Source organism: Amphiura filiformis, unplaced genomic scaffold, assembly GCF_039555335.1.
Source record: "Amphiura filiformis unplaced genomic scaffold, Afil_fr2py scaffold_111, whole genome shotgun sequence".
NCBI lineage: Eukaryota > Metazoa > Echinodermata > Ophiuroidea > Amphilepidida > Amphiuridae > Amphiura > Amphiura filiformis.
The window spans coordinates 94,305-116,436 of record NW_027305575.1 but is presented as its reverse complement, the minus strand read 5'-3'; the positions used below and the strand labels follow the sequence as shown (position 1 = coordinate 116,436).

The 22,132-nt window shown below is 35.4% G+C and overlaps 1 protein-coding gene across 1 annotated transcript in view; it reads left to right on the top strand.

The window, feature by feature from the left end:
• Positions 1 to 21,784, top strand: part of LOC140144997 (uncharacterized) — a 42,869-nt gene extending 21,085 nt beyond the window's left edge. Inside the window, exons 7-9 of the mRNA XM_072166790.1 lie at positions 16,043 to 16,127; positions 16,969 to 17,031; positions 21,481 to 21,784. Coding sequence (XP_072022891.1) covers positions 16,043 to 16,113 — 71 coding nt within the window. The 3' untranslated portion in view covers positions 16,114 to 16,127; positions 16,969 to 17,031; positions 21,481 to 21,784. The remainder of the gene's footprint in view (positions 1 to 16,042; positions 16,128 to 16,968; positions 17,032 to 21,480) is intronic.
• The last annotated feature ends 348 nt before the right edge of the window (positions 21,785 to 22,132 follow it).

Genomic DNA, 22,132 nt, shown 5'->3' with positions numbered 1-22,132 from the left:
TTTATACCTTATTGAACTGAACTGTTGATAAAAAAATATTAAAATTCTTCACATATTAGTTTACCCCAATGGTGATACCAGCTTTTGAAATCTTATGTAATAGTAACTATCAAAATCCATACATCTGTATCAGGGGTGGTCATTATGGCCATACCTGATGAAGATTTGTATTGTTTGAATTGAATGACCACAGGAAGGATTAGATTCACCATGGTTGAAAAGAAATGTATATAAATTGGGGTCACAACATTGGATAGTGGCCAGTTCAAAACTACACCTTGTGCTAATAGCCAAGTACCATAATATTTTGGCTGTTCCAGCAACTGCCTTGCCCCAAATGTAACAGTTTTCACAAAAAATGCAATTTTCTGGAAAGCGGGTTAAGGGCTGGGGTATGAACGTTTGGACAGTATTTATTGTGGGACATGAGAGCACATCAGACATATCGAATTGCATTCTGAATACGAAGAATGTCATTCTGATATCAAATAATTTTGATTTTTGAAATTCGCAATTTAATACACATTTTATGGCAAATCATTAAAATTGATATTTTTGATATTTAACAGTACTTGAAGTAAACTTTATAAATCTGATGATTTATACTTAAAGTGTATGTAGGTGGGATGAAAAGCCGACGATCAATTGAAAATTTTGACCATTCGTACTGAAGATATGGATTTTTTTTCCAAAAACACCCAAAAAATTAGGTCTTTTTGGGAAAAAATCCATATCTTCAATATGAAAGGTCAAAATTTTCAATTGACCGTCGGCTTTTCCTCCCTGCTACATACACTTTAAGAATATATCATTAGATTTATATAATTTACTTCGAGGACTGTTATATATCAAAATTTGAAAAATATCAAATTTTTATAATTTGTCATAAAATTTGTATTATATTGTGATTTTCAAAAATGAAAATTATTTGATATCAGAAAGACATGCTTCGTATTCAGAATGCAATTCGATAGGTCTGAGGTGCTCTCATGTCTCAAAAAAATACTGTCGAAACGCAATAAACGCTCATTTTAGATCCCTTAACATTTTTACAATTTTCTTTAGCATTTATTTTAAGGACATTACTCACACTATGATCAAATATTTTTGGCACAATCATGGAAAATTAACATGGCTTTTTTTGTGTTGTAAAGAAAATGGCTCATAAATCCCATTGACTTTGTGTACAAAAGTTCATTGACCGGTAGCACCCTCTAAACTTTTTTGAATTTTTTTCATATTTTGCAGGTATGATTTTATTATCAAAATGAACAAAATGAGGGGGTGTCCCGTTGAAAAATACCAATTAAATTTTGTGTGAATCACCCTAATAAAGACAGATTTCCTTCTAAAAACTAATGGCAAGTTTATATACATGTACTGAGTCTAAAAACGAAACAGTTACTTTTTATTTATGAGTATTACTTCGTTATGCTAATTAAATTCTAATTTGCATAAATGTAACAATGTTTATTAATTGAGCACCAGAGGTGTTATATAAAATATTATTTGAAATTTGGAATAAAATAAAATATTACTGTTATTAGGGCTGCAGTAGCCCTCTATAATATTCTCTTGCCGTATAACATTTGCATATGAATCGAGCTGTAAATGCATTTGTGGACCCCGTGAAGTGGAAAACCTTAATTCTTTCATTAAAAAGAAATGAAAATTAAAAAATAAAACACGGATCCACCTGTGTACCTATAAAGTGGGCACAGCAATTTGTCTCAAATATGAATGAATTTTAAGAAACATACGGGATATGATGAACATTGACCTGACGCCATGATAGTAGGATCTATTAGTCGTTTTGTATACAATGTATATACCGTATTGTCATAATATCAATATTTTGTCATAATATATAATTAGTAATATTTAGCAACGTAAAAAAGAATACTGATCTTTATGCTATTCAGGTTTGTGTACATCACATATAACATGACACATATGAGGTCATACGTGTTGACCTTCATCTATTGTATTTGTTAATCTGTGTATGGAGAGGAGAAACGCCATTAAGCGCCATTAAAACTCCATCAGTATGGCGTAGTTCAGTGAATTCACCGGATTGCTATTCTAAGTACTTTGATAATACAGATAGTATGTATTAATGGGTCGAGGCGATTGCATTGAAAAACCTAATAAATTATTCATAACAGTTACGTAATCAATCGATAGATCTTTTAGCGTTGGAAAAGAAACCACGTGAAAAGAGTGCCCTCTCAAGAATATCAACTCTCTGCTTGTAATGAGTACCGCGGGTTAGTTGCCAAGCTCCCCTGGTTGGGTAGTATCCCGAGGGTTCTTGCCTAGTAGCTAATTTGCATGGACCGTTGAGCGTTTTTGGGTTGGGCAAGGATAAAGACAGATTTCCTTCTAAAAACTAATGGCAAGTTTATATACATGTACTGAGTTTACAACGAAACAGTTACTTTTTATTTATGAGTATTACTTCGTTATGCTAATTAAATTATAATTTGCATAAATGTAACAATGTTTATTAATTGAGCACCAGAGGTGTTATATAAAATATTATTTGAAATTTGGAATAAAATAAAATATTACTGTTATTAGGGCTGCAGTAGCCCTCTATAATATTCTCTTGCCGTATAACATTTGCATATGAATCGAGCTGTAAATGCATTTGTTCCAGTCGTAATTCTACCCGAGACTAGTATTATGACGTTAAACGCCAAAAGAGGAAACCGAGATCAAACACAAAATGACTAGCTGAAACCAATAAATTAATTTCTTTGCAATTTAATTCTATTTCAAGTTACTACAAATCAAATTGATTATGTATAAAATGTACTCACTAATTAAAGACGTGTTGTCAACCAGCCAACTAACCCAACAAGGGCGGGGCAGTCTTTGCCAAGCTGGCTTAGTCGTCAATGCGCCGACTCATAAATAGTTTAAAAGGTTAGGTTAACGAGGTCATGGTGTCTCCATCCGATTATAATGAAATCGGGAACGGGGCTCCATAACACTAGTAACTAACTCAGATTCTACATGTATGTTGTGATCCTTGCCATAGTATTTCTAGAATGTCTTGGTATTCCTTCTGCTCGAGACAGTTATCTTGAGCTATTGTGTTGATAATGGTCTCTAGGCAGCTAGCCACCTCCATTACTCTCGGGGCGAAGAACGTTGAACAAAAGAAATACAATGGATAATCTATGAATAGAAAAGGGCTAGACGTATATATTTAGATCAGGTAACTTCAAACCAAATAATTTTCTTCTTGACACCACTTATAAGAAACTGAAACGAAAACCGAATCTGCCTGATACAAATGTTCAGTTTTTAACAAAAGGTAGAAACAAAGAATTCGATATCTTGTGAGTCAAGAGGTTAGGCAGGATAATAGGAAACCACGTGACCAAAAGCAAAAGCAAAACTAAAACTAAACATTTGAAATGACCGGATGTAATTAATTCCCTTTAGTAAGCCACTGGTGCGTTTAAAGAGCGTGACTGTCCAGGTATGACTCTTACTCATGGTTGTTAATCATTATGTCACCCACCTTTCATGTGCTATTTTCATGGAAGAAGGCCAAATTAGCGTGTTTTCTATTGATATACCTACCAGGAAATGTTCAATGGATACCCATTTTCAAAACAAACAAATATTCGCTAATCTTGTACAAATTCTTGACTAGATCAGTAAATGCTCATTATGAAAGATCCATGTTCACATGGATTACTACGGTGTACCATGAGGGACATGAAAACTTCAATCAGGTTTTTGCAAACTTCAATCAGTTTTTGCAAACTTCAATCACTTTTTGCAAACTTCAATCACTTTTTGCAAACTTCAATCACTTTTTGCAAACTTCAATCAGTTTTTGCAAACTTCAACCAGTTTTTGCAAACTTCAATCAGTTTTTGCAAACTTCAAATACTTTTCGCAAACTTCAATTGTTTTTGCTAACTTCAATCAGTTTTTGCTAACTTCAATTGTTTTCGCTAACTTCAAACACTTTTCGCTAACTTCAATTGTTTTTGGTAACTTCAATCAGTTTTTGCTAACTTCGATTGTTTTTGCTAACCCGCGCGGGCCGTGATAAGGGTATCAATTTCAAGCTTTTTGCAAAAAAATGGTACCCTTTTTAGCCACTTACGCCTACAAGTCGGCATTTAAGGGTAGTGATTTTCATGTTTTGTCAGAAGCCGTTTTCCAACTGGTATAAAGCCTGTACGGGAGCCCGAGTATTTAAGTGGCATATTTTTTAATTTCCTGCAGACGTGAAAGATGAAGGTCGGCTGCCATCAATAATATTTTGGGACATTGATAGGTTTTGATAACACTTTTCAATCACGACACTAAAAAAATTCTCTGGAGCCCCCCGTTAAAAAATATGACCACCCCCTAAAATCTCTCCAAAATCACCTAAAATATGTTTTAAAAAGCAGTTTTTCATCGCATTTCAAGGAAATATTGTAAGAAACTCCATAATTCAACAGGTCCCAAACAAATTGGCATTAAAAATACATATATTGGTGAATCTCCTCACAAATTTGCAGAAGCCAGCAATTTCATTAAGGTGGATTTTTCATAAACTCAATATAGCCATATTTTCAAAATGTCGAAAATGAGAAAAAATGCAAATTTTACCTAATTTCTAACTTAATTATTGCCTTTATTCAGGCTGAGTTTGATATGACCTTTTTAGATAAACATTTTCCATCCTTTGACTATAGGAAAATGTTTTTTCTATTGTGGGATCTTTTTCCAATTTATTATGAGGGGTCTTTAAAATATTGCATTTTGCAATACTTCGTAAATCAACAAAATCAAAATGAGCATATTAATATTGTCTAATACTATGTACAATCTGTATTAATCAGAAAGAAAATATTATATAACATCAGTATGTAGATTATTAATAGCAACTGAGTGCAAGTTTTTACCTAGAAGTGACTTTTTAATGTCTAAATATCCCATTTTTGGCTGTATTTGGTCAATAATTTACATTCATATATGCCTACATACATGGCGCTACCTAACGGCGCGCTTGATTGTTTGAGACTAAACAACGGCGATATGGCCCAGCGTTTAGGACCGGCTGATCTGAGTAGGGATTTCAGTTGGAGAAATAATGGTATATGATGAAGAAATAGTATAGTATCACAAAATGTTCTGGTATAAGCGTGGTTTTCATGAATGAATCCCTAAATTAAATTTGATGATGCGTGAGAATTTGTTAGATTTTACTACATCCACTTGGTCCCATTACCATTTGGTACAATAACCATTTGGTCCTATTTACCATTTAGACCAAAACCCAATAGTCTAGGGACCGTTCACAAACACTTGTGGGGGGGCTGATGCAAATCGCGAAATTTTTTCGGGGCCACCCCTTTACAGACCTCAAAGGCCCCTCCCCTTTTTGACATGAAAATTATGGGTCAACCCCATAGAAACCTATTTCGTTTTAAAGTTTGGAGTGACAGATAACTCATACTGGCCCATGTCCCATGCCTGTGGCACCCCCGGTGATGCATGATAAGCCTATACCAGTTATATTATTTATATACCTTGTAAAGACCGGAAAGAAGAACAAATAGCCCGGCAAATGTCACTTTCAATACATGCAGGCCGCATATGTCTTCTTCTTAATTTTTTGGGTACACTATATTTGATGAATGTAGTATGTTTATACACGTGCCCGTCTCATTTACATATATTTACAGCCCGTAACCAGTTGTAGACAAATTTTTTTGATGAATTGGCAAATACACGACATAGTATTAGATTATAACTGGTTATTAGACCATACGGTTAATAGACCAAACGGTTATTAAATCAAAGGTAATTAGGCCAGATTGTTAATAATACTAGAATTTACGAGGTTCATAATTAAGGTGGCCCCCACCCAAAGGTGTGTAAACAACAAATAATATGCAATATGTTAATAAGCTCATTAATATCAATAAAATATATGCAAATAACATGACACAAAACTATCCAGCACATCAGGCCACCATATACTACATGTATCACAAGACCAAGTTAGAAGATGATCGGTTGTTGCGTTTAAGCTGTAGAGTGGATTGATGAAAATGTAAGCAAAATATGCAAATTAGCTCATCAATATTCGTAAATATCACAAAACTATACAGCTTATCAGGCCACCATATCCAATCACCAAACCAAGTTTGAAATTTATCGGTTATTGCGTTTAAGCTGCAGAGTGGATGAATGAAAATATAGGCAAAATATGCAAATAAGCTAATTAATATTCATTGATATACAAATAACATGACACAAACTATACAGCACACCAGGCCACCATATCCAATCACCAAATCAAGTTTGAAGTTGATCGGTTATTGCGTTTAAGCTGCAGAGTGAATTAATGAAAATGTAGCTGCAAAATGTAGGCAAAATATGCAAATAAGCTCATTAATATTCATAAATATGCCAATAACATGACAGAAAACTATACAGCACATCAAGCTACCATGACCAATCACCAAACCAAGTTTGAAGTTGATAGGTTATTACGTTTAAGCTGCACAGTGGATTAATGAATTTGCTTCCGCCCGGACAGCCAAACAAAGAAACAAAGAAACAAACAACCAGTCAACCATTTGGATGATAACATAAGCCCCACATATATGTGGGGGCCAAAAATATTAGACCAAATGGTTATTAGTCTATCTGGTCAGTAGACATACTGGTTAATAGACCAAACAATATTATACTAAATGGACATTAGACTATATGATTATTAGACGTGGTAATTAGCCTTTCTGGTACTAGACCTTTTGTATATACAGACTTGATATTTAGTATGGAATATTTTTTTGCAAAATTCCAAGACTGGTCTGGAAGGGGTCTGCATAAACCGCACGGACTAAATATTAATCGGGGTGTGTCGGGAGATGGTGTAACATAATTTTTTGATAGAAAATGTGCTTTCCAAATTCCATTAGTTTACATTATGGCGCTCATAATGTAGTGAATTATCCTAAAATTGCGGTTTTAAGGAGACTGAATTGGATTTTTGTGGGGGTAAAATGTCTGAATTTGAGCAACATCATTCTGTTATTATCAAATTTATTGAGGTTTAAGGTGATGTTTACTGAACCTTAATACTAATAAGTGTTCATCAGAACTGAAATGCACTTGTAATTTACCAGTTTTGAAAGTGGGAGGAGCTTTAAAAATATGGCTCTTAAAAGTGGTACGCACTCAGAAAGTTTGAATGGCCCTTACAATCTTACTGTACACAAAGAAGCAGCGTGAGTTCATTGGACAACCAGAAATCCGCGCAGTTGTTTTTGTATCATAAGTTTATAACATTTGACCCCCGGGGGGTCATTTAAACTTTCTGAGTACGTACCACTTTTAAGAGCAATCTCCTCCCATGTTCAAAAATTTGTACATTGCAAGTGTATTTCAAATGTGATAAATGCCAATTGCTGACGAAGTTTAGGAAATATCACCTCAAACCCCTATACATTTGATTTTGATAATAACAGAACAATTTTGCATAAAGTCCGAAATTCCAGCCCAGTCCTCGAATTTGGCGAGAAAATATTCCATACTAAATGTCAAGTCTGTAGAATGCGTGAGTCTCACGCTCAATGAGATATTGTAAACGTACATCATTACATGTACATATTCACATTCAATTTTAGACAATGCTTGAAGTACCTGTACATGTTATTTGATAGATAACTCATATTATCAAATTCGCCTTTGAAAAGAAATGAAAATTCCATTGCATTGGTAGTAGATATTATATGAAGTATGGCGTGGTGTTTGTTTTGTTTTGTTATAAATGTGTTGTTGTTTTTTGCCTGATCTAACAGTTAACTAAATATTAGTCAATTTTATTTTAAATATGATTCATTACCTAAACAGTGTAATGTTGATTGCAAATTCCACTTTCGAAAATATGTTTAAAGACACAAATTCCTTGGAAAAAACAAATTCCATTAAAAAAAACACATTCTGTTATTAGAAACATATTTCTAAAATCAGCAATCAAAATAAATATCATATCAATCTAAGAAACCCGAGATTCATATCATTAGTTAGCAGGGAGATTCATATGCAAATTCCATGAAAATTAACAAATTCCACTATAATAAAAGAGCAAAATCCACATGAAAATAGTTATCAAACTTAAATCAATAATAACCTTGGTTGAGAATTGAAGCCGTGTTGTGAATGTAAAATAATTAGTATTGTTTATACATTGGAAAACGTTAATTGAGTCTACAAAAAAAAAAAGCAAAAACGGAAAATCCGCCAAAATCAACAAACTCCCCTGCAGTATAGGAAAAAAAGTCCCACGCTAATTTAAACATATTTCAGAAGTACAACATGTTGGTTATATTATCCAAAAGGTTTGATCCAATGTTAGCCTGAATATAGCAGAAAATGTGATTTGAAAATGCTCTTTTTTCGCTACTTTCAAAATTATGAAAAATCCTGTTTTTGCCCAAATTCCACGATGATATTACGTAATTATATCAAAAGAAATAAATTTTTCTGAATAGGTCATCTTATAAAGCATAGTTCAATTCCAATATGTTCAACTTTCTGTCAGACCCAGGTTATTTCAAAGGACATTTTCATGATGTCAAATGTTGTTCATTTTAAGCTGTATCAATTCTGAGGCAGGTCAAAAGAGGGCCAATTTTAGGGGGTCATGGAATTTCCCCAGGGGGTCACCTGATTTTTTTACTATCATAGTTGTGAACCATCTGACCTAGCTAGACTACATACCAAATATCATTGGATTTGGCTGACCTTCATCTTTCAGCTTTGTGTACAGGCCGCATGGTGCTTAGAAAATATTCCACTTAAGTCTACTTTATTGTATCAGTGAAAAGGGTGTACATATTTTGAGTTGATCAGTGAAGGTCAGTAAGGGTTCATTTTTTTTCACACAATTAAGGGCGGTGTTTAGGCTAAGGGGATGCTTGAGGATGACAACACATAATGGTATGTGAGTGCCGTGGGGGGGGGGGTCTCAATGGCGTAACCAGACATTTTCATGGGGGGTATGCAGGAGCACGAGTACTGACATGGATGGGGTGGAAACTACATAAGCTACATTGAAGTTACTTAATTTGGTGGGGGCATCAGGGGACATGGCTTCTGAGTGTAAATGCCCTTTCTGGTTCTTGCCACTGTGGCCGGATCTAGGGTCCAGTGGTGTTGGAAGGGGGCAGGGTGATGTGGGGGAAGGCCCATAACCAGGGGGCTGAGCGGACGCACCCCAAATGCCCCCAAAAGGCCTCCCGTTTTTACCCAAACAGTCTCCGATCGGAGTTTTTTTTTTTATGCACGTTTTGTTCAAAAAAAGGTCAAAATTGTTGGGGAAAATCCACTTTTTCAAAATGCGACGGTTACGGGTCTGGGGCCGGGGTCTAGGGAGCACCGTCAGGACAGAAACTCTGCCTGCTTTCATTTGGGGTGTGGGGGCATGGCTATACCAAATACGCCCTGACCCATTCCCCTATGCGCGCTACTCAGTTGCGGTGCCATGGGGGAATTCCCCCAGACAAAACTCTTGCCCCCTGTTCCCCAGTAAAAAACCGAAATTACTAAAATTTGCACTTTTTGCTGCAATTTTGCGCAATATTTGTTGATTTCGCCACGCCCACCCCCACCCCGACATTCACTCCCCCCCCCCACGAAAAAAATCATGGTGCCGCCACTGGCACCACTTACCTATATAGTATCATGTCAACGAAAATTCCCGCCAAAAAGTGTACTAGGGTTTTATAATTACAGAATTTTGCATGTCCCTCATGGTGCACCGTACTGTTTGTCTTCTAAAGGGTTTGAAGTTAACAAAAACAGGGTTTGAAGTTAACAAAAACAGGGTTTAAAGTTAGCAAAAACAGGGCTTGAAGTTAGCATAAACAGGGTTTGAAGTTAACGAAAAAAGGGTTTGAAGTTTGCAAAAAGTGATTGAAGTTTGCAAAAACTGACTGAAGTTTGCAAAAACTGATTGAAGTTTACAAAAACTGATAGGACCCATGAGACATGCTTGGTGGCCACCGACATTATTCAATGTCTCAGCATAGACTCTGCAGCCTATACATACACAGCAATGATAGCAGCTAGGTCAAGGCTGCTTGAGGCAGACTCCTCACAGTCTTACATCACAGTTTACAATTCATATTCAGGGCACCAGAGAAAGAGAGAGAGAGAGAGAGCAAGTTGTGCATATACTACTCTTAGTACCTATATTTAGAATTATGTAAATCAGGCAAACTGAAACAGTGACTCACTACTAATGTTCCTCATAATCTGCTACCAAAAGTTATCATAAAATCTATATGGTTATCTGGTTGAAGTTTGCACAAACTAGTTGAAGTTACCAAAAACAATCGAAGTTAGCGAAAAGTGTTTGAAGTTTGCAAAAACTGATTGAAACTTGCAGAAACTGATTGAAGCTTGCAGAAACTGATTGAAGTTTGCAAAACTGATTGAAGTTTGCAAAACTGATTGAAGTTTGCAAAACTGATTGAAGTTTGCAAAACTGATTGAAGTTTGCAAAAACTGATTGAAGTTTGCAAAAACTGATTGAAGTTTGCAAAAACTGATTGAAGTTTGCAAAAACTGATTGAAGTTTGCAAACACTGATTGAAGTTTGCAAAAACCTGATTGAAGTTTTCATGTCCCTCATGGTACACCGTAGATTACAATAGTGGCGTCCAAATGTTCTGCAAATTTGAATAATAGACATAACACGCAGAACGGTAGTCAATCGGTGGCTGTTGTTATTATCACTAAATTAGGCGCTTGAAACGATAAACTTCGGTGTTGAAATAAGCAAAAATGTTAGTTACACATTTTCACTTCATAATTAATTTTCTCGGTCAAATAAAAAGCAATAGTTTTCATTTTTTTGGTAAATGACAGACGAAAACTATAATGCTTGGTACTGTATATTTTTTCTTAGCTTTTTCTGAGGTCAACGTTTTTACTTTACAAAATAACATAATACAGTTTAATTTGCTCGTCAAATGAAACACAAAATTATCCCTGCTGCTGAAATGGGTTCGCCCTCGTGATGTCACACGATGTTTTCATGGGGGAGCCAATTGGGTGCCTCGTTTGGTGTCAGGAGGGCCAATCAAACATACGGGATATAACGAACCCTTGACATGACGCCCCTGTTCTTTTTTTTTTTTCTGCAAATTTACGAAGTACATAAATATGTTCATCACCTCATGTCCTGAACTTATGAAATATCTCTACCTACAAAGTACTTTTAAACCATTTTAGTATATAATTTTTGCCCTGTATACTTTTTTGTTTACCTGTTACTATGAGATTATAGTAACTCAGATGTGTGCCTCATAACAAAGCATAATTTATTCTATTCAAGGAGAGCACTTGAATAGAATAAATTATATCTATTGTTATCCCATCTTCAGACTGTGCTCAACCAGGCATGCTAAAATATCTCTTCCACAATGAATGGTATAGCAAATTTAATACTATGTAGCCTCTATCATGTGATGCTTGGAAAAGAAGTTTCTATAAGGTTATAGGTCATTGTAGGTCAGGATATATGTCACCTGGTTGAGGTCAAATTAAGGCATCCATTTTTAAACAACATGTGATATATCAACATAGCATAATGAGGCATCAAGTTTGATATTTTGTCTAGTTTGTCTTCTACTGGATATATAATGCTATAATGGATAGAATAACATTTCTTGGGAATGGATGTAAATGGTGAGTAAAATTTTAGATTGTCTAGTTGAAATGGATTGGACAAACGAAGGTAAAATTGGTACCAAAATCACAAAACTGAAGCTTATGAAAAACTAATCTGGTGGTATAGGTGAAGAGAAATATAATTTTTTCAACATAACTGTAGTTTGGTTGTGAAAACTTTTAGGTGTGGAGCACTAAAATCACCAAGTTCATATGAAGTCATCGAGAACCACTTATTCCAATTTTACATATCAACCTTATCTCTAATGCGTTAGCAACACTTATCCAAAATTTTAACGAAATCCGTTGATAGTAAGCTTTCCAAAATGAAGTGAATTTAAAACAGCAGCGATGTACCACCTTTTGGCTTCTACCTAAAGTTATAAGTATGTAAGCTGCATTGATACCGATGCCACCAATAGAAGATTTGCCCAGTCATTTTGCATACTACTTTGACCATTTTTATTCTCATTTCTTCACAAAATGCAAACAACACGCAAAAAAAAAATACAATGGGTCTCCATATGCAGAAATGAATTATAGTCACAAAGATATAACAAAGATTTTAAGTTGTGTTCACGCATGCACTTATTACCGGTAATATTTTATCTGGGCTTATGTCCGATCGAATTAAATATTTTCCGCTAATCCCTTAGCGCGTCTACATTAGTCGGCAATATCGCAGTGTCCGATGTGTTTATATCCGATAAGCCTATTACTGGTCATAAATCCATCCTACAGGAGCACCATGAGAAAATTTAACCCGATTATAAAGTTTTTTTTTCACTGAAAATTCAATTCCAATAAACACCCCTCTTTAGGAAAAAGTACGTATAGACAATACGGTAAGTATGTCATGTAAGAAAAATGCAAATTCTAAAGTTCCAAAATTGAGACCAATAGTATTATTATTATTATTATTATTATTTTAGTTTGACAAAGTAGTCCCATGTTACAGTAGACTTAGCTCTATATCGCATTTTTAAACATGTAGGCCCTACATGGTGGACATCCATGAAACAATGACAAAAATAATGAAAAATAATAATGACTGCCCTTATCATGCTATCATTTTTGTCGGAGGAGGATCCCAAATTTACAAAAAGTCGGCTTCTCTAAAAAGTGCGACCTCCCCTATTTCGGAAGCAAACATTTTATGACCCCACCCCCACCCCACCGTTTACACCAAACAGGCATCAGTCTTTTTGAATACAATAAACACACTATCTGTAATCATCGTGTGACTCCCTACATTTTGGTCATGAAATTTTTTTGACACCCCGTATATTAATCATCTTATAAAATTCAATTGCATGCCTTTCTGTTATCATGCTTATAGCTTAATAAATTTCATCTCCATCTTCATCCAGGGCCATTATACTGCCCCACTGAACCCTCTGGAGGGTTTACATTTCCCCTCCCCCCCTAGAAACTCGTGTAGGTCATCCAAATAAGGATGGTCAATTGCTCCTGCGCCTGAACTTTTCATTTTCATCTGGTCATGGTGGGTGCAATGGAGAGTTTTCAGTGCCTTAATCTTAACATGTGTCTGCTCCTCCGACCGTACGGGGAATCCCTTGTCATGTTATAGCGTGGCTATCTCCTTCCAAAGCTTCATTTTATCCCAGGAATAATTTCCGGGTCTCTCTAGATTTTGAGGAGGGCCAATGTTTCCTTGTCATTCCAATTGACCCCTCTGTTGTGTTTATTTATATTAACATTTGCAGCTGCAGCCATGATGATATCACGCAGAAAATTGCTCTCCTTAAAATTTTGCGCGAGTGATATACTCACAGTTATATTCGACAGCCAAAAAGTGCTGTCCACACGTAATTACTATTACCGGACGTAACGTTTCGATCGGTCTTAACAGCTCTTAACCCTGCCCATCTTCGGCTTTAAATTGTCGGACTTAAAGCACATTACGTCGGATATAGTTATATCCGACGCTTATTCACACTGCCAATTATATCCGATACTATTACCGACATAATTTAAGTCCGGTAATAAGTGATTTAAGTCCGACTGTGTAAACACGACTTTAGAAGATCTCAAATAACATGTTACCAAGCAGGTCATATGATAATATCGTTATGAATACGACAGAGTGACGAATCCGCAAAAATCGCTGTTCTGAGTAAACGGCGTTTGAAAATATTGCATGGACCATTCCATCGGCCCTTCTAAAATATGAGAACATTCATGAGCACTCATTTGAAATGTATATTATAGAAGTGAATGTGCACTAATTATTTGCAATACTTGCATGTTCTGAAACAATCGATATATTCCTCAAAACAGGTATTTACAGCTATTCGGCTTTATGCTAAATCCAAAAAGTGTCAATCGCTGCGCAAAGAGTTACATACGGGGACGAATCCGCATTCAACTACGTGTAAACTATTATAGCACTCATCCTTGATTTAGGGATTTTATGTAAAAATTGCTGGTTGTCCTAAGGCTATAGATTCTAAACTTGGTATATAAGTTATAATTAGTCATCCCCGTAATATTTAGTGAAAACTCCGGTTGAAATCAAGGATTTTAGAGTAGATATAACAATATTGGCCTATATTTTGTGTATAATTTTCTGTGATTTCCCAATTTTTGCGACGGCGCTCTGACATAATTACGCCATAGCGATATCGTGTGGGGAATGTTTGTACCTATTTTGGCATCACTGGATAGAAGATACCTATAGCTACCTATTGGTATCAAAAATTTTCAGTATACGACATGTAATATAGAAAATTCGGAATTTACAGCTACACTATACAATAGATCAACCTGATTTGTACAGCTAAGTATACGATTCGTCTTTTGGTCAAACTCATTAATCGCACTTAAGCGCGATTCGTCCAAATCACAATTTCAATATCTACGTCGGGAAGTAAGATTTATCATTAATTTTTGGTGGAAATGAAAGATCGCCTGAAACATGATCACAAGCATACAGTAACTCAAGTTGCTCAAAAACAATACTCGATTCGTCACTCTGCCGAATTCATGACGATATGATAGAGTTAATATTCCTTCTACATGTTCAAATAATACATTGTGTTTAAAGGTACTCCGTGGTGAAGAGGCCTCAACACTAAGATTTCGTCATTTCAGGGGATAATTCGAAAGATATTTCCCAACTTTCTAAAGCACATCATATAGGGCTATATGCCATAGTTTTGTTAGAATTTCTCAACTCGCGAATGTACCCATGGATGGATGAGTTTCAAAGCCACAATAGAAATATCGATTATTTCTGCTGGTTATATTAGAAATAAGGACATTTTGGCAGAACTATATTAGTTTGAAACGCAAAAAACATCAATTCCGAAAAAAGCTCACGGACGACAATTTCATGCCTAATTTTAACAACAAAATTTTATAAAGGTATATCCAAGGACTATGTTTTTAATTGAAATTACTAAAAAAAAAAAAATTGCTTGATATTAATTGGCCGAGAAAATGAACTTCATAGTAAAAGGTGTATCTCTGAATTGTGGTGATTTCAACATGTATCGATCGACTTTTAGCGCGACTATGCATAACAAAAGAAGCTGGTCAGTGGCGTACTGAGTGCATAACATGGTTGAATATATTGAATATAATCTCTTCACTTTGTGCCTTTTTTTTATAACACATATGCAATTTATATATATAGCATACAGTAAGCAAAAGACTTATGGTACCAGTTATGTTCACACCTGTATTATCCTAAACAAAGACAAATATGCCAAAATTAAAACAAGCAGCCAGTACCTGTACATTTTAGCTCTCTAAGACCTTATTTGTTGAAATTGGTTGATAATTAAAGAAACGGTGATCTAAAATCTAAGGAAGAAACGAAATCAAAAGTTGCATTTTGTTCTAATCAATGAAAACACGACGCTAGTTTTAAAGTACTAATCACTGCAACTTTTGAATTTACATCTTTCTTGGATTTTTTTGGATCGTCGTGTCTTTATTTCTTGTACGATTTCAACAAATGAGGTATTAGATTCGAGCTAAAAGATTCAGCTATTGGCTGCTTGTTCCAATTATCACATTGTTAAGGATATACATGGGGTGATCATAACTGGTACCTTACTATTTTGCTTACTGTATCAAAAAAAAAGAAGTTTTTAAGAACATGGAAAATGTAGGCCACATATATAGTTACATGATACATTATATTCTGCTTTTTTCGTGAATGTATGTGGTTCATAAATATAAGAAAACAATATTGGATCATTCATATATATTATGTTGAAATATTTTCACTACTGTAACATTTTCATTGTTATTTTAATCTATTTATAATCTTTTCGCAACTAATGGAAATTATTAATTTTCTCTTAAGATTTTTCATGCGTAGCCGACCCTTTCTATTGGTGTAATTACCGTTCACTTTCCAGTACCACAAACAGATGACACGTATAAACTAGGTAATTAACATATAATATTAAAGGGAATTTATTTAATATTTACTGGGACAAACTTTAATGTACCATAGTGGGATATGAAGCATACACGTTTAACTGTGCAGAGCCTCCATGTTGGCCAAATAAAGAACACAGCCATGCCAAGATATCCTAAATTTTGATGTTGCGATTGATGGTTTTTTTTTGGGGGGGGGGGGTGTTGGGGTTGGAAAAAACATCTTGACGTGTAGTCAACAGCACCTTTTGGCGACAGAATAAGTTTATTGGTCAAATGCGAGCGAAGCGGGCGAAAGATCTTGCCATTTTGAAGCTTAATTGATGAAATATGGTGCAAAAGTGGAATAAATTTGCACGTAGCGCGCTAAAATTTGCACTTTTGGGGCTAAAATGGTCAAATATAAGATTAATTTTGTCAGAAAACCACATACAAGCGTCAACCTGGGGGGGGGATTGTATGGACCATTCCCCCCTGGCAAAATAAGGGGGGGCACTTGGCCCCATAAACTTTCAGGCGGTCATCAATGACGCGGCTAGCGATTGCAGGTCACACTATTGGAAATATAGGGTCCACAACTTATAAGTTCCCCCTAAATACTTTTAAAATAAACCGAAAAATATTTGAAAAAATGCAAACGTGTAAAAAGCTATGTGTAGCCGTATTTGTTTTACCCATATGGACCAAATTATAGCGTCACACGTCATTGCGTTCAGTCACAATGGTTCATTATGTAAGAAAGAGACCGTTTTAAATGCGCAAAGATTGAAATGATTTTGGTTAAAATGTAAATCACTCCTGCATTTAATTTAATACATTATTGGCTCTTATTTGTTACTTGTTTTTCAGGCCATGGTAGACCACACATATTCACGAAGATTCTTAAATGGTATGAGAACGAAAACTTAACAAGTAAGCTGCACTGATATGAGCACTCATTAGCTCTTAAAAACGGTCAAAAAGGTATTTTTCCATGTTTTGAACGAAACCAGTTCTTGACCGATTTCAACCATTTTTTTTTCTTTTTATATTCTTTTAAACGTGCATGTTTCGTTATGTTTAGATCAAAAAAGAAAAAGCTTTTAGATGGAAAAACACGCACACACACATCCCTCCCAAGACTGATTGGTCGTCAATGTCTGACAATCTAACAATGTGAATAGTAATATTATTACTATGTAGATAACATGCATACTAATGAGGTTTGATAGTATTTTACTTGGTCAAATCGCTGTCAATGTCATGTCATGTATAGACCTAGTGATTATGAAGACATCGATTGCTGAATTTTCTGATTTATAGTTGTCAATAGTAGAAATAGTCAAAACTAAGATATATTCTCACATAATATTTTTTTTATTTTAATTCTTTATTATATTTCACAAACATTTTACAAACAATATAAGAATGCCTACAGCTCTTGTAGTCGGGCTCTCATTCACGCGCGGATGGGAAATAGTGTTCACTTTATGTTTGATACGGTTTTTAGACTGAAATTTTGCGTAGAACACGCTCCCGTAGTCCACTTTAATTAAAAATGTGCCCACAGTGCTTTTTCCGGGGGGTGCCCCTACAATGGGGGTCAAAAATACTAAAAATGTATTCTAAGGCCAATATTGGTGATTTTGGTGTCTAAATATATGTTTATGGACATGAGAAAGTCATTTAGACAGTTTACGAAATCCAAAATGGTTTCCTTATGGTCCCAAATTCAAAATGGCGGCCAAAATGGTGAATTTTAGCCAAACTTATTTGAACGGCTTTTCCAGGCCGATGGTGGTGATTTGAGTGTCTATGAATATGTCTTTGGACATGAAAAAGTTATTTACATAGTTTGTCAAAATCCAAAATGGCTGCCTTATACAAAATAAATCAAAATGGCTGCCAAAATGCCGACAATTATTCTAACTTATTTGAACGGCGCTCTGACCGATGGTCGTGATTTGGGTGTAGGTATATGTTTCCGGACATAAAACAGTCATTTATATTGCTTATAAAAATCCAAAATGGCTGCCCTATGCCCCAAAATTCAAAATGGCGGTCAAAATGTCGAATATTAGTCTATATCATTTGAACGGCATTCTCAGGCCGATGGTGGTGATTTTGGTGTCCAGTTATATGTTTGGGGTCATTCAGCTAGTTTACAACATCCAAAAAAGTTGCCCTATGGTCCAAAATTCAAAATGGCGGCTAAAATAGTGAATTTTAGTAAAAATTACTTGAAAGATCATTCTTAGGCCGATGGTAGCGATATTGGTGTCTAGGTATATGTTTCTGACATATAGGCCCTATAGTGTACATGACCAAGTCATTTAGATGATGAAATCTTAAATGGCTGCCCTATGCTAAAAAAAATTCAAGTTCAAATTCATTAACCAAATAATCACATTTTATGTCCATTGATCTATTATGATTTAAAAAGGTGGCCAACTGTTGTATATCCCGTAAAAGGTAAACGATTTCTTTAAACCGGGGTATTTGAAAATCGGCCATAATATGAAATATAATAATCATTATAACGCAATTAAGGAAAGTAATTAACCCTAGAACTACGTAGGGGGTTGTACCACCCCTAAGGTTTTTCATCCGCCATAAAAAAAAAACACGCGTCTTTACGCCCAAAAGACTTAAATTAATTGTAGATCCATCCTGTGCGCTATCTTAAGTGATACAATTTTTACCCCAGCACCTTACCCGTGGTATGACCGATCACCAAAGATGATTAACCATAGAGGGGGGTGAGGCCCACCATAGGTCTCTACAGTAAATACAGTTTCATTTCACTCTTGCAAAATTATTCCAAGATATATTGGCTTTTTACTTGTTAGTTTAGTTGAAATAGTCATTTTCTTTTATATTTAGGAGACAATTCGGTGAAAATCGCATGTTCGTAGAATTTTTGAAAGAAGGTCAATTTTGCCTATACTTTAGTACATACCCAGAATTGAATACACGAATACAAAACCCACCCAAGTCCATCGAAAGTGATTTTGAGAAAACTAAAAAACAAATGTGTATCATATATATATTATACATGCCGGGTATAGGCCATTTTGGATTTCACCTGCTAATACTAGACCCACGTAGAGGGTTGATTTGGGTTAAACTTTTATACATAGGATAGGCCTATGTATAAGCAACAATTTTCCATGCTTAACTCAGTTTGGCCAAAGTATGGACTTCGGTGGGTTGTGCATTCATATATTCAACTTTGTAGGATGTGCTCACATTATGACGTCATAGTGATATTATGTGGGGAATGTTTGTACTTCTTTTGGTATCACTGGATAGACAAGACCCATAGCTATACATTGGTACCAAATACAATTGAAAATTAGGGGCAACACCCCCCTAGAACCCTAGAACTACTGAGCCATATACACGGACTACAAAGGGGTCTGTTGCAACCCCCCATTTTCAATTACAAACGTCATATGCCGTTATATTTGGTACCAAAATAATAACTATATATCCACTCTCTCCAGTGAATCCAAAAAAAGTCCACATTCATCACATAATATCGCTATGACGTAATAATGTGAGCACACCCTTGTAAAATTGGGAAATTTTGGCTATCTACAGAAGTATAGGCAAAATAGATTCGGCCAAAAAAATCTACAATAATTTATTTTAAATCTTAAGTGCGATTTTCACCGAATTTTCCCATAAATATAAAAGGAAATGGCTATTTCAACCTAACTAACAAGTAAAAAGTCAATATATCTTGGAATAATTTTACAAGAGTGAAATGAAAATCATGATGGGCATCGTCTCCCCCACCCCATGGCCATCTGTGATGGTCGGTCCTACTCACGGGTAAGGTGCTTGGGCAAAAATTTTATCACTAAAATGAGCGCAATGGATGGATGGATCTACGATTAGCTTAAGTCGTTTGGACGTAAATACGCGTGTTTTTTTTTTATGGCGGATGAAAAACCTTTGTGGTGGTACAACCCCCCTGCTCAGTTCTACGTTGTAATGGTTATTATATGATGTTTCATATTATGGCCCCAAAGGTCTTCAAGTGCCCAGGTTTAGAGATAGAAATAGTTTACATTTTACGGGATATACAACATTTTCAATCGTCTCTGGACTACCTTTTTAAATCATAATAGATCAATGGACATCAAATGTGATCCTTATAGTGTGTATTAGTATTAACATTTGGTTAATGTTGAATATTTTGGGCATCTATGTTCCATTTATAAGTGATTATATTGTGACACGGTGACTTTAGATTTAAAACAAAAATTATGTCCCAAGGGCTCGGGTGTCTATATGATAATTAGATAAAATCAATATAAAATTTGCAATTTTGGCCACCACTTGATTTTTTTTAGCATAGGGCAGCCATTCTAGATTTCATCAACTATCTAAATGACTTTGTCATGTACACTATAGGGGCCAATATGTCACAAACATATACCTAGACACCAATATCGCTACCAGCAGCCTAAGAAGTAATTTTTACTAAAATTCACTATTTTAGCCCCCATTTTGAATTTTGGACCATAGGGCAATTTTTTTTAAATTCTGTAAACTAGCTGAATGACTTTGTCATGTCCCCAAACATATAACTGGACACCAAAATCGCCACCATCGGCCTGAGAATGCCGTTCAAATGATATAGACTAATATTCGATATTTTGACCGCCATTTTGAATTTTGGGGCATAGGGCAGCCATTTTGGATTTTTTAAACAATATAAATTAATGTTTTATGTCCTCAAACATATACCTACACCCAAATCATGACCATCGGCCCCCGAGAGCCCCGTTCAAATAAGTTAGAATAATTTTCGGCATTTTGGCGGCCATTTTGAATTTTTTTGTATAAGGCAGTCATTTTGGATTTTGATAAACTATGTAAATAACGTTTTCATGTCCACAGGCATATTCATAGACACTCAAATTACCACCATCGGCCTGAAAAAGCCGTTCAAATAAGTTTGGCTAAAATTCACCATTTTGGCCGCCATTTTGAATTTTAGAACATAAGTAAGCCATTTTGGATTTCGTAAATTGTCTAAATGACCTTCTCATGTCCATAAACATATATTTAGACACCAAAATCACCACCATTGGCCTTAGAATACATTTTTAGTAATTTTGACCCCCATTGTAGGGGGTCCCCCCGGGAAAAGGCACTTTGAGCACATTTTTAATTAAAGTGGACTACGGGAGCGTGTTCTACGCAAAATTTCAGTCTAGAAACCGTATCAAACATAAAGTGAACACTATTTCCCATCCGCGCGTGAATGAGAGCCCGACTATTGGTTTGATTGATAATTTATTAAATTGATTGATTGGTTTGTTGATTGGCTTCATGCTTAAATTTAATATTTCCCTTATTTATTTTCAGTTCCAGATTGTGATACAGCCCTTCCCGATGACGCTGTGTGTTTCCATAAATACGATACTAGTGCATATGTCAGATTGACAGGAGCGCTTGCTGAGTTGGTTACTCTTGTGGTTGAAGAATGTTATCAGAGTGTCCTGCAGATCCCACACGACAATCAATGATTTCATAACAGCCATTGACCATTTAAACAAGAATTCCTGAAAAAAATTGGTGTCAGTTCCAATTTACAATGTAACTATTATTTTAATGTAATGTTAAAGAGAAGTTTTGCACTGCAGCACTGACAAGAATATTTAGTGGTTGTTCATTTTATCATTAAATAGGCCTAATTATACACTTACATAGGACTGCGTGTTTTTGCGCAACGTCAGCCTTCTATTCTTCAAATTTTTTCACAGGAGGAAGATGGCGAATTTCATCATTCGATATCAGCAAAGTATCAGGCCCTTGCAACTCCTATACCAGCGCAATACAAAAAGATTTTTGTTTAATTAACACTGGATGTTTTTATAAAAATATTGTATGTGACGAAGAAGGGGCTGCCCCAGCAAACACAAAAACGTTTTAAAAGTTCTATTTTGGCTTTTGGTTTAGGTAAAAACGTTTTAATAACATTAAAATGTCGGGTTATATAAAGGTCATGATAACGTTT